Genomic DNA, 13544 nt, shown 5'->3' on the forward strand with positions numbered 1-13544 from the left:
ATTCTTTGTGACATAATAACCATGTTTAAATATCTGAAAAGATGCAATATTAAGGAGGGAGCAAGTTTGTTTCCCATTGCTCCAATGACTAGGGATACATTTACAAATTGTAGAATTAATACCGCTTTAACTTCTATAGCTCAATGCTATGGAATCATGGGGATTGTAGTTTTACAAAGCCATCACCTTTCTCAACCCAAGAATGCTAGTGCCTCACCAAACTACATTTCCCAGAATCACATACCGTGGAGCCATCATTCATTGCTCAATGTGAAAGTCGCACCAAACTGCATTAATTCTAGAGTTGGTGCATCCAGGAACATAAAACAATGAGTTCAAATTGCTTGGGGCTCTAGGGGGGGGGGGGGGATTACAAGGCTTCTGATGCAAGTTGCCAGAAGATTTTAGCATTATTGTCCAGTGAGGCATTAATCAATAGCACCCAGGAATTATGGTCTCTCTCTCTCTCTTTCACACACACACACACTCTTCTGGTTTTGTAAACTAGTTTCAGAATCAACCCAAGGAATCAGGAACTACAAAAGGCAATTAATGCATTAATCAGAGAAAATATTTATTTACAGGAATGTAAAAATTATGTTACAACATTTGGAACAAAACCATCATGAGTGATTACACAAGAAGGCATGGGGCAGATATTTCAACTTTATATCCATTGTTCTTTAAAAAAGAAATCATATTGGTTTTAAAATGCCAAAATTTATTCAGGTTATGACGTTTTTCATAGTTTAAGAATCCAACTCCTCTTTTTTCTTCTCAGCGAAAAGCTCCAGTGCTACACTGCAAGAATCTAGAAAGATTAACAACTAGTTGCCCTGATCAGATTGTAAATTGAGGTTACAATAAAACAGCCATCTGGATTGATTTCTCTTACAAACAGATGGTTGTGGGCACATGTTCACAGCAGAGAAGAGAATGGATCATAATAAAAAACAAAACAAAACTTCACACCACATTTCCTTTTTCTAACCACTGATTGCATTGGTACCAGCCTGCTTTATTGCAAATGCTGTAATAGTGCAATGGGATGATATACATGCAAAATTAATATTACTCAATATAAAACATTTTGAACACAGAGAGGACTGCTTTGATCCTTGGCATCTGTAATCAAAAATAGCTTATAGGACAAAGAAAGACCAGCTATCAGGTGCAAATTTCTGCCCATCTCCTCTCCACAAAGTCCAACTTTTCCTGACTGCACTTCCTCAAAATTGTATTTACTTGCTAATAGTGAAGTGTGGATGTGAATGGCATAGCATTTAGTCATGTGCCTTGGGAGATATACAGAGTGACAATGTGATCCTCCAGAATTTCACGGGATCCTTGATCAGTCCCAGAGGATGTTTGTCACTGTGATTCCAGCTACACATTCAGAGGTGGATGTTTACTTCTACTCCCCACCCATATTCACTATTTGAAAGGATGCAGCATGTAGTCAAGCAAACATAGCTAAATTCTGGCCAAGGTTTTTAAAAAGAGATTTTGGTTGTTGTATAAGGGAGAATGAGAATCCATACCTCTGCAATAAACACACACAGAGATATAAGTTGGGGTTATGGCTGCGTATGTTACTAAAAGGATGCCAGCTCTAGTTAATCAGAAACATTTCCCCAATTTGGTGTTATTCAGATTGATTTTAAGTTACTGTATCAACAAGTTATTCTCTTGTCCCCTGTCTCTCTATTAAGGAAAACATGTTTGGAAAATGTATAGAGGGCACTCTGGATCTGTGGGCTCTTGATCTGTAGATTCAACCAATATGAGATCAAAAATAGTAATAGAAATACAACATTCAAATGCTTTAAAAACAAAAGCCACAGTCTTAAAAGAATAAAAAGCACTGCATGATGTTTCGTCTCTCCCTTAGCCTGTCATGAGGACACTGTTGTGGAAGCTGAGGGTGAAGAAGGCATTGAGGTGGTTCGGAAGGGAAGGGAGGGGAAGACGTGGCTCATGCTTGCATTTGGCATTTGCCTTCGTGGTGCACATAAGAAATGGTAGGCTGATAAAGAGTGCATGACCAGGGTGGAAGAGGGAACTGGTTGTCAAGGTGGGTTGAAGAGGTTGAGGTTTGTGTGTGCACAGTAGTGGTTGTATGTATGGGGTGGGGGAGAAAAGGATATCTTTTTATATAAGAGACTGGAACATCCATGTTTTCCAGTATTGAATGGAGGGCTCAAACCAATCTCCCATATATACGGAGGGCCTACTATACACAAATTATCCTATTCCATAAAGGTGAGTAGCACAGGTGCTCTGTGAAGTAGGATCATCAGTGAATATAACAGAGGAACGAATTTACAGAAAGGAATCATTCTGGCACTACAAAAAATCCCACAACTCAGATGTTTGTGAATAAAGTGAAATTTCTCCTAAACTGCATCATCATCTGTACCAATGTCTTTAAAGAGCCCCTTTGATATGTTTTATTATGGTGGGCAAACATTGAGTGAATGCATATCACATACGGAGCAAAAGGTTTTCCCCTAACATTATGTGTGTCCCACAGTATGCATGCCATGCATCAATGTCTGATAACAGGAGCGCTGCATAGGGAGAGAACCACTCCCATGTTGCAGCAGCTCCACTGGCTGTCGGTCTGCTTGTGGGCTAGATACAAGTGTTTGTTATTACCGTTAAGGCCCTAAACAGCTCAGTTACAGGCTATCTGTCAAATTGCCTCTCCTCATATACACCATCTCAGACACTGCAATCATCGGAGGAGGCCCTTCTCTCTGTCCCACACCTGTCTCAAGCACGGCTGGTGGGAAAGAGAGAGAGGGCCTTCTACGTGATCGCTCCCCTTCTCTGGAACTCCCTCCCTAAAGAAATAAACATGGCCCCTCCCTCCTCTCCTTCAAAAATAAAAAGAATTGCAAACTTATTTCTGTTCATTAGCATACAGAGAGGAGGCTGATTAGAAGCTCTCATCCAATCAATATAACTGTTCCAAATCTGTGACCATACTCTGACTTAGTTGATTTTGGCTTAGTTGGTGCCATTGACCACACTGGTGTTATTGGCTGCATAATATTTTAATAATTATTTTAAATGAATGTTAACTGTTGCTTATATAATTTATGTCTAATGTTGACTATTATGTATTTAATTTTTTGAGTATAATTTGGCTGTGAATATTGTTTTTTGAGGACATGGTTTTGTTTTTTTATTTATGAATTTGGATCTGCATTGAATGTTTGCCATCTCTTGTTGTGAATCCATCCGGAGTTCCCTTGGGGAGAGAGGGTGGAATATAAATAAAATTATTATTATTATTATTATTATTATTATTATTATTATTATTATTAGAAACACAACAAGATGAGTCCACAGCAGACACTCTGCTGGCTGTTGAATTGGTTCACACGTCGGACACTTCCCAAATGTCTAGGACTGTGTGATGTATTCGCGAATAATGTGTGCAGATCCCAGTAAAATGGCCTTCTGCAGCTGGCAGATGGTAATTTTGTCAGTGCCAATTGTGTTTAAGTGCAGGCCAAGGTCTTTAGGCACTGCACCCAGTGTGTCGATCACCACTGGGACCACCTTTACTGGTTTGTGCCAGAGTTTTTGCAGTTAAATTTTTAAATCCTCGTATCGTGTCAGCTTTTCCAGTTGTTTCTCTGCAATCCTGCTGTCACCTGGGATTGTGACATCGATGATCCATACTTTGTTTTTTAACACGATTGTGAGGTCAGGAGTATTATGCTCCAAAACTCTGTCTGTCTGAATCCAGATGTCCCAGAGGAGTTTGGCGTGTTCATTTCCTGTAACTTCTTCCGGCTTGTGATCCCACTAGTTCTTTGTCTTAGGCAGATGGTATTTGTGGCACAAGTTCCAATGAATCATCTCAGCAATGGTGTTATGCCTCTGCTTGTAGTCTGATTATTATTATTATTATTATTATTATTATTATTATTATTATTATTATTATAAAATGAATACTGGACAAGACCTGGCCCTGTGATGTAAGTGTGTTCCGGATGCCATCTTGACCATCAGAAAAAGGCCTTAAAGGTTGTAAGAATGCCTTTAAAATATCCTTTCACAAAATAACCCTTAGACGTGCCAACTGTTTTTAAAAATGTCCTATTTCTAGCAGTCTGGTACCTCTTATCGTGCTATGAATCATATTTGAACCAGTCTGGTATTAAGGTGATAAAACAAAATTGGTCTGTGCAATTTTATTTTCAAAACTGTCAGTTGTCTCTTTCTCTGGTAATGAAGCAGCTATAGCCATAGACTGTAGGTGGATCTAGACACTCCTATTAACAAATGAGGCAAAAATCACCGATTTGTTTTGTAGGAGGGAAAAAAGCTTATTCAGGGGAACTATGGAAAGAATTAATTTGCAGTCGTAGGAAGTATTCTAATTTCAAGCATCAGTCGGAGAAAATCTGATAGCCTCAGGGATCAGAAATGAGTTCAGAGAAGTACAGTGCATAATATAAAGTTCTCTTTGCATCATATTGAGATGGAATGGACACAATGAGACAAACTGATACAGAGATTTGTGGTTAAAGTACCAATAAGTTCAAACTATAGCTTTCAACCATATAACAAAATAATCATATAATAGAAATCCAGAAAAAAATGGATTGAAGAGTAGATATGAAACCAACCATATCAGTTTTTTTAATGTGGCAGCAATATTGGAAGTATTAACAGGATTTTTGAAATATTTTTATCCATGCTGTCCAGTGGACTTATCTGTTGCCAAGACAGAGTTGGAAGAGATGGGAAATTTGCATTTTAGTTAGGTGTGAGGATGTAAATTTGAGTATTGAAATTATCTGAAGTTTTCCCAATCTGCACAGAACTAGCGCAGAACATCACATCCATTATGGTATAATGATAGCTTGGGGGGAAAAACCCCAGCCATGAATATTATTTACCCACCATTAAGATTCCATTTAATCAATGTACCTGCTTTAAAACAGGAATATAAATAAATACAAATAATTAAAATACAGCTAACATATTGAATCATAAAACTTTGATGATCTCATTTCATTATGCTGTAAACATTTAAGTGCAATATCACCTGACTTTAAATATAATGAACCATAAAACATGCTAATCATAAAAATAGCTTTTACAAATATACATTTGTATACAGTGTCTTCCTCATTTTAAATATGTCCTTCCTATTATCATACAAGTAATTGGCTTTCTGACATCAAAATTAAAAAAATAATACCAATAATTAGCCAGGAAAAAACACATTTACAATCTAAACCATAAAAATCTGACAATTGTACAGCTTTAGAACATACAAGAAATGGAATTTCTAAGTTTTGAATGGTTGCTTCCATTTCAAAGAGTAATTTCAGTTCTTTGCAAAAACTGAGTTAAAGGTGTTCTCAGCCGGCAAGTAATCGCAGGTCACATTTCCAGACAGAGAAGTCAGTCTTCTCGGTTTCCACAGTGGCTGGATAGGACTCCCAATTCATTTTATCTGTAGAAACTATAACATAAAATGCATATTTTAGTCTGAAAGCATTTTGAACAGGAGTGACAGAAGAAAATGAACTGAACTAAATAATGAATAATGAATTCTACAAATTGGTCTACTCGGTGTCTTTTGTCTTTCTTAAGAGCTTGGAAATATTACATTTTTGAATCACAATTCTGAGAATGCCATGCTGGTTGGAGGCTTCTGAGAATTGTGGTTCAAAATATAACCTTTTCAAGCTCTATTAAAAAGAGTCCTCGGCTTGATTTGTTTTCTAGTGCAGTAATATAGGGAATAGTGACTTCATCCTTCTCTCCAACAACAGCTTTTCAATGGAAATCACACCCTAAGGAGTCGCAGTGGCACAGTGCTTTAAACCTTGTGCTAGCTGAACTGCTGACCTGAATCTGTGAGAGGGGGTGAGCTCCCATCTGTCAGCTCCAGCTTCCCATACACAAGACAAGCCATGAGAAAAGCCTCCCACAGGATGGTAAAACATGTGGGCATTCCCTGGGCAATGTCTCTGCAGATGGCCAATTCTTTCACACCAGAAGTGACTTGCAGTTTCTCAAGTCGCTTCTGACACGACATAATTCAACTCTAGCTTCATCTTTGTTCAGGAGTGCAATGGCTCTTTAATGATGTTGACAGTGAAGCTCCTTAAGTATGAAATTTCTTATACATCTTTCAGTCTTTGTCCAGATACAATATAAGTGACACTTTGGTCTATTTTCCCATCCTGATTCCTCATCACAGTGACCCTGATGTGTTATCAACACTTCAAAAACAATTGCCCATTTTTATAGCATTAAAGTGATTGTTTTAAGTGGCACAGCTAGCCTTCATGCATATTAGATTTATTACTGCAATGTGTCTGTAAAGAGTGGGCAAAATGCATCTTTCTGGTTATGATTTCAATTCTCAATGTTCTTTGCCATTGATTATGTTGGATGGGGCTGTCAGGAGTTCCCATTGGCCAAAATCTGGCAGACCAAGATTTATCTGATGAGGAAGGATAAATTCTTATTTAAAGAACCTTCAGAATGACTAAAATACAGGCATTGCACTCATGTATTCTATGAAGCACACTTTAGAAATCACCAAAGCAGTGGGAGAGGCTCCCATTAGCCATCTAGTCCAATGGTGCAGAAATCCAGAGCTAGAGAATTTATTTATTCGTTTCAAACATTTGTATCCCACCCTTCTCACCTTCCGAGGGATCGGGAGACTCAGGAGAGTTCACAACCAGCAACCATTAGATGCCAAGCACAATTATAATAGCATTTAAAATTACAAAAATTAAAACAATTATAAAAACATCCATTTAAAATTACACAAATCCAAAGTCATTCCCAGGAAAACTGTAGTTTGAAGACCTCTAGGAAGAAGCCCATTGCCTCCTAGGCAATGAGTTCCATTGTTAATCTGCTCTTGTGTTCAACAGGATCTAGAGTTGAGCTGAACTCTACTGCCTTGTACTACTCATTAAATATAAAAAACCCTATTGCTTATAATTTTGGAGAAATATTGCTGTTATTCACTAGTCTATTCCTATTGAAAATCAGTTTTCTTCTATACTTTGGCTTGAAAAGAGAAGCAGGCAGTAACTCAGGGAATCATGGAACTTCTTTTCCTAAGCTCTGATATCATAAAGACAATATACAATAGCTGCACTATAAGTCTGGCTAGGAATATGGTAATTTTCCATGTTTGCAACCCTGTATTCCATAGATCTTCAATTTTAAAAATAAAGAATAAATGCTACTTGCACCACTTTATGTCTACATAGATAAGATAGTAGAACAAAACATGGCTAATTACTGAACACTGGTCCAATGGCTCAAAAAGGTGTGAGATAACTACACTGCAATAAAGCTTTAGGAAAAGTGAGCCAGGTACACTCTCCATATCATAATTTGCATATATTTAGAGAACAGTATCTGAAGGGCAGTTTTCTTCAAGATACAAGCCATAGGAATTATTTGGGAAGAAAATGGATTAACTGGAAGCAGCTGAATGTCAAAGATGTCTTTGGGGAACTGAGGGGGGGGGGGGGGGAGAAAATGGAAAAAAGGAACAGAAAAGCAATAATAGCAAGTAGGAAATGACACCAAGAGGAGAGAACATAAGCTGTTTCAAAGTAGGGCACTTGGATAAAGAGCAAAATGAATAAATCTTCTGCATTTGTTAGCACAAGACAACTGACAATGAGATTGTGATGGAGTTGAAAATTATTGGCAGGAAAGACTGAACAAGGATCACTAGTGCATTTGGGAAAGAATAGCAATAAAGCTGGACCTGTTTTTAGCTGTGTGCATTAAAGAATTTCCCTGGAATTTGTTCTCATTAATAATGACTTCCATGCAAATTATGGTGCATTTCTCTCTTTTCAGTTTTGTTCACGGTAGTACTTTTCTTTTGGCAAATTGCAAAAAGGAAAGGATGACTTAAGAGATGCATTATAGGAAAAATGTTCAGACGTGTGGATGCATACATTAACTGTTCTTTCCTGACTCCCTGTTTCAGGTCACAAATGCTTTTACATCAATGTCCCTTTCCTCTATTCACCTAGCAGAAGAATTCTGTTCACCTGATAAATGATGAAACACACAATTCTGTAATAATGGAGAAATGCCCCCAAAAGATGAGCAGCTGCTCAAAACTGATAATGAAAAACTCATTATATTCACCGAATTCTGACAGAGAGCACCTACTGAACATTGAAGATGTCATGATTTCCTAGTTACTTTCAATCACAAAAAAGTAGATTGATTTGGAAATTGTATCAATATGGTAGTTTACAATTTAAGGAAGAATATAGTTGAATACTGAGGAATCCAATAGGCCAGGGGTCCTCAAACTAAGGCCCGAGGTCATTTACCCGGCCCTCGCTCAGGGTCAAACTAAGTCTGAAATGACTTGAAAGCACACAACAATAATCCTATCTCATCAGCCAAAACTAGGCCCACACTTCCCATTGAAATACTAATAATTTTATATTTGTTGGAATTGTTCTTCATTTTAATTATTGTATTGTTTTTAAGTGTTTTTGGCACTACAAATATGATATGTACAGTGTGCATAGGAATTCATTCATTTTTTTTTCAAATTATAATCCGGCCCTCCAACACTTTGAGGGTCTGTGACCTGGCTCTCTGTTTGAAAAGTTTGAGGACCCCTGCAATAGGCCATAGTTAGTTCAAGTTTAGATTTTTCTGGATATGCAAGTTGTCTCATGACTTACATGCTTTCTTGAAGACAAGAGACAGAATAACATAGAGTTATGTCTTAATATCCACACATTCTGTTGCCATAGATTCAAACATCACAGCTTGAAAATACCTACTTCCCAAAATAAATACCAAAAGCAAACATTGATTTTGCCATATTTGTATGAAGGATACCATGTTATGACATTGTTGTACATAATGCGACTTGTACATCCAAATATTTTGTTAACCATGGAGGGTCCCAGAACTAAACTCCAGTGGCCCTTGGTATATAAAAATGAAAAATATTTAGTTACCAGTTAACAGAATGTATTATAAGCTTTCATAGGCTGGATAGACACATTATAGGCTGTTACATTATTTCATACAAATGATACTATTATGCTTCCCTGTACATAAAAGCAACAGATTACAGTTACTGTGGTTTCTTTTAAGAAATTATTTCCAAACTCTATAAATAATTATACAAAGGCACCTAATATGATTCTTCTGGCTGAAGTTTAATTCAAATGTCTAGCTTTCTATGTCAAATGCAGGAAGATGCCTTTAGAGGTTCAGAGTAAGAACAAGAAGGTGAGTGATACTTAGGTATTGTGGCTGACAGAACTGAGAGTTCAATTATTTAGTGTATTTATACACATCCTTCAGCCAAACAGATTCCCAGATGTCTTAAAATATTTAATTTGAGAGTACCCCACCCTCAGGCTTACAATCCAAATCCAACACAATACACACAAAAGATAACGCCAGGCAAAGAGAAAGGCGGAACAAAATGCAAATGGTATGCTATAAGGGATTATATTCATGAGATGCTGGCTGCTCTTCAAGGCATCTTCCAGACATCTGTATAAAATCCACATTGAACTGGATTATCTGGCAGTGTGGACTCAGATAATCCAGTTCAAAGCAGATATTATGGATTATCTGCTTTGATATTCTGGGTTATATGGCTGTGTGGAAGGGCCCCTACAACAGCAATTGGAGTATAGAGGGAGAGACTTCCACTTCATGCTTAGGCAAGATAAAGCTGTGCTTGGCTGCTCTTCTCTCCCTCAAATAGTAGAGCAGGGATCCCCAAACTCCAGCCCTCCATTTACCCCCCACCCTAAAATTTAGGCTAGGGTTTTCCTAAGTCTGAAACAAATTGAAGGCACACAACAGCAACAATTTTGATTACCTTTACTCTCTCATCAGCCAAAAGCAGGTCCATACTTCATAGAATAGAATCAGAGTTGGAAGAGACCTCATGGGCTATCCAGTCCAACCCCCTGCCAAGAAGCAGGAATACTGCATTCAAATCACCCCTGACAGATGGCCATCCAGCCTCTGTTTAAAAGCTTCCAAAGAAGGAGCCTCCACCACACTCCGGGGCAGAGAGTTCCACTGCTGAACTGCTCTCACAGTCAGGAAGTTCTTCCTCGTGTTCAGATGGAATCTCCTCTCTTGCAGTTTGAAGCCATTGTTCCACGTCCTAGTCTCCAAGGAAGCAGAAAACAAGCTTGCTCCCTCCTCCCTGTGGCTTCCTCTCACATATTTACACTTCCCACTGAAATATTGGTAAGTTTATGTTGGTTAAAATTGTTAATTTTAAATATTGCATTTTTGTGTTTTTTGTTGCACTACAAATAAGATATGTGCAGTGTGCATTGGAATCTGCCCATTTGTTTTTCAAACTGTAGTCCAGCCCCCCCAACTGTCTGAGGGAATAGTCATTAATACTTAGAAATGATGGAGTAGCGTTTGGCTTCTCTTTCCCCTTCAAAATATAGACCAGTGGGCAGTTTTAATATGGAAGGAGCAACTGTCACCAGACATTAATGCTTAAACATAATGGATCTGTTTTGGCTGATTTCTTTCCCTGAGAGGCCAGAGTGATGTGGGCGTTTGAACAAATACAGCACACAGAAACCTGTTCTGGGATATTATATGATGACATATTGGTTTGTACATGTTGGCCCCTTAGTCTGAAGATTTAAAATAACAAAAGGTGGCATGCAGCCTAATTTTTCCACCTAGAGTTGGAAAGTATTTGTTTTGTTTCCAATAGGAAGGTGGAGAGTGAAGGAAATCCTCCCAGGTGGCTCTGCTTATTTGAAAAGCAGCATACAGTGGATTTGGTTGTACATGAAATCCCATTAAACCAGTGAGAGGAATATGGTTAAATCCAGCACAATGCCTCACAAGTTTTCCTTTGGAACAATTGACAGCCAAAACAAACAAGTTAAGGACAAGGGCTTTGTGGTAGTTCATTTATACAAAATAAGAACAGTAAAATTGTTGGGTGTCATGCTGCATATCTGACACGTTATAAAGTGGGGGAATGTCAGGATAGTCTTCAAGTCTTCATGCTATGATGTACTTTTCTCCCTTCCACCTTTGTCATTCATTAGATACATGACAGCTTCAGAAGATACTGCACACCAGCCAGGCATGCGTGACCACCACTATCCTTACAGAAGAGAGAAGCATTTCTGCCTGCTGTTGCCACTGCCGGTCTACTCCATGCTGCTAGTTGCTAAGGCCCCTTCCACACAGCTGTATAAAATCCCATATTATCTGCTTTGAACTGGGTTATATGGCAGTGTGGACTCAGATAATCCAGTTCAAAGCAGATGTTGTGGATTATCTGAGTCCACACTGCCATATAATCCAGTTCAAAGCAGATAATGTGGGATTTCATACAGCTGTGTGGAAGGGGCCTCAGGTGGATTATAGTTCCTTGTTCATGTTTTCAAGACTTTGGATTATAGTTCTTTAAGCAAGTTTTGGAACCCTTGGATTGCAGTATCTTGTTTTTACCTTTTGGAAATTGAGAAGTTATTTTCAGAGTTTAGGGATTTTATTTTGAAAAAATGTTTAAAGTCTGGATTTTGAATGTACCTTGATGATTGCCTATTCTGATTATTTTGGAATAACTTATTGCCTATTCATTTCTGAACCTGCCTTTTTCATTATTTACTGTTTTCTTAATAAACTTCTTTCTTTCTGAATAAAAAGGTTTTAGCTGGCTGATGGAAGGACATTTAACCACTCTGGCTCTCAAGAAATAGTAAGGTAAAGGTAAAGGTTTCCCCTGACATTAAGTCTAGTTGTGTCGACTCTGGGGGGTGGTGCTCATCCCCATTTCTAAGCTGAAGATCCAGGGTTGTCTGCAGACATCTCCAAGGTTATGTGCCCAACATGACTGCATGGAGTGCCATTACCTTCCTGCAGAAGTGGTACCTATTGATCTACTCACATTTGCATGTTTTCAAATTGCAAGCATGGCAGAAGCTGGGCAAACAGCAGGAGCTCATCTTGCTCCTCAGATTTGAACCGTCAACCTTTTGGTCAGCAAATTCAGCAGCTCAGTGGTTTAACCCACTGTGTCACCAGGGGGCTTCAAGGAATAGTAAGAAGTCTTATTGTCATGGGAGAGGAGGAAGCCATTGAATGTGGGTTGCCTCCAAATTGTGTCTAATTGAAATAAGTCTCCCTCTTGGCTGAAAATGCTGCTACTCAATATCAGGTTGGTAAATGGGGGAATATTCTTGATCTAGGGTGTGTTCCTAGATGAGCTTGCTGACCTAGAGAGACCTATATTTTAAAAAGGGGGTGGAGAGTTATCAATTCACCTCTGTTGGAATTTGTTTTATAAATCTTAAAAATGTAATCCAAAACTTGACATTAAATTGATGTGGCACATAAAGCACCTTCCCACTACATTCTTAGCATTAATATCATTAATAATAAATGGCATAAACTTTGCACTTGTGGAATGACGCCATTTGGCACAACCCACTGTGTCTGATTCTTTTCAGTCATCTAGTGATAATCACAAAAGTTTATCTAATGACTTTCAAGAGTAACTGAATTGTGTATATTATTGACTTCATATTTTTCTTCATCGGGACATTTTCCCCTTCCTTTTGATCTCATCTACCTATGTTGTGTCAAGTAATTAATCAGATGTGACCTTTATTGTTCACAAAGGGCAACAATTATTTGCTGTGATTCAAATCTATTGATCAACACAAAGCATTTACAGAAAACAAAGAAAAGCCATGACAGATAGGCCTGCAGTCACAACTACTAAATCAATAAAGTATTGCACATTGTATTTTTGATATAATCTGAACAGATCTCATTTCACACAATAATAGCTAGCAATTACCTACACTGCAGCAAATGCCTGAAATAACTATTATGCAAGATTTGCATGAAACAGCAGGGATAAAATGTCTATTATTCAGAAACTCAATACCATCATCATTTTAGATGAAGTTGACTTATAAGTTCTGTGTTATTCATACAAAGCTTTCCCAGTCAAGGAATAAAACTGCTGAACTACCAGACAAGGACCAACCAGTTTCTTTTGCTTCATTTCACTGTTTGTAATGGGTCTGATCTTGGAAACTAAGCAGGGTGAGCTTGTTACTTGGATTTCTGCAGTTATTGGATAAGTCTACCAGGGCCCACTAACAGAGAAGAAGACTCATTAGGTTACTTCTGTACAGAGTTGCCAGGGATTATATTTGAGACCTCCTGCTTTAATTCTTGATCTACGCCCATTGCTTTCTTGGTTTTGGAATATTGTCCAATTGGAGTTTTGCCAAATAGAGTTTGTCTTGTTTACAGGACTGTGGGTGCCCTGAAAAGAGTGCAAAATAGATTGAATGATTAAGAAAAAATGCAGTTTCCTGCTATAGGTGTCCAATACAACCTTACAGTGTTAAGTATTCTAGTATCAACTGAAGAAAATTATTCTGTTTAGCCTGATGACATGGACAAGATTCTTGGAGCTGTGAGGGTGACCACATGTGCTCTAGACCCTTGTCCTTTCTGGCTTATTAAAC

The 13544-nt window shown here is 38.1% G+C and overlaps 1 protein-coding gene across 7 annotated transcripts in view; it reads right to left on the reverse strand.

Moving 5' to 3' along the window:
- Positions 1-549: 549 nt before the first annotated feature.
- Positions 550-13544, reverse strand: part of RALYL (RALY RNA binding protein like) — a 310011-nt gene continuing 297016 nt past the window's right edge. For all 7 annotated transcript variants that reach the window (XM_060775546.2, XM_060775547.2, XM_060775545.2 and 4 more), the window contains one exon: positions 550-5491. In XM_060775546.2, the coding sequence (XP_060631529.2) occupies positions 5474-5491 (18 nt within the window). In that variant the 3' untranslated portion in view covers positions 550-5473. The remainder of the gene's footprint in view (positions 5492-13544) is intronic.

This window comes from Anolis sagrei, chromosome 4, assembly GCF_037176765.1.
Source record: "Anolis sagrei isolate rAnoSag1 chromosome 4, rAnoSag1.mat, whole genome shotgun sequence".
NCBI classification, from domain to species: Eukaryota; Metazoa; Chordata; class Lepidosauria; order Squamata; family Dactyloidae; genus Anolis; species Anolis sagrei.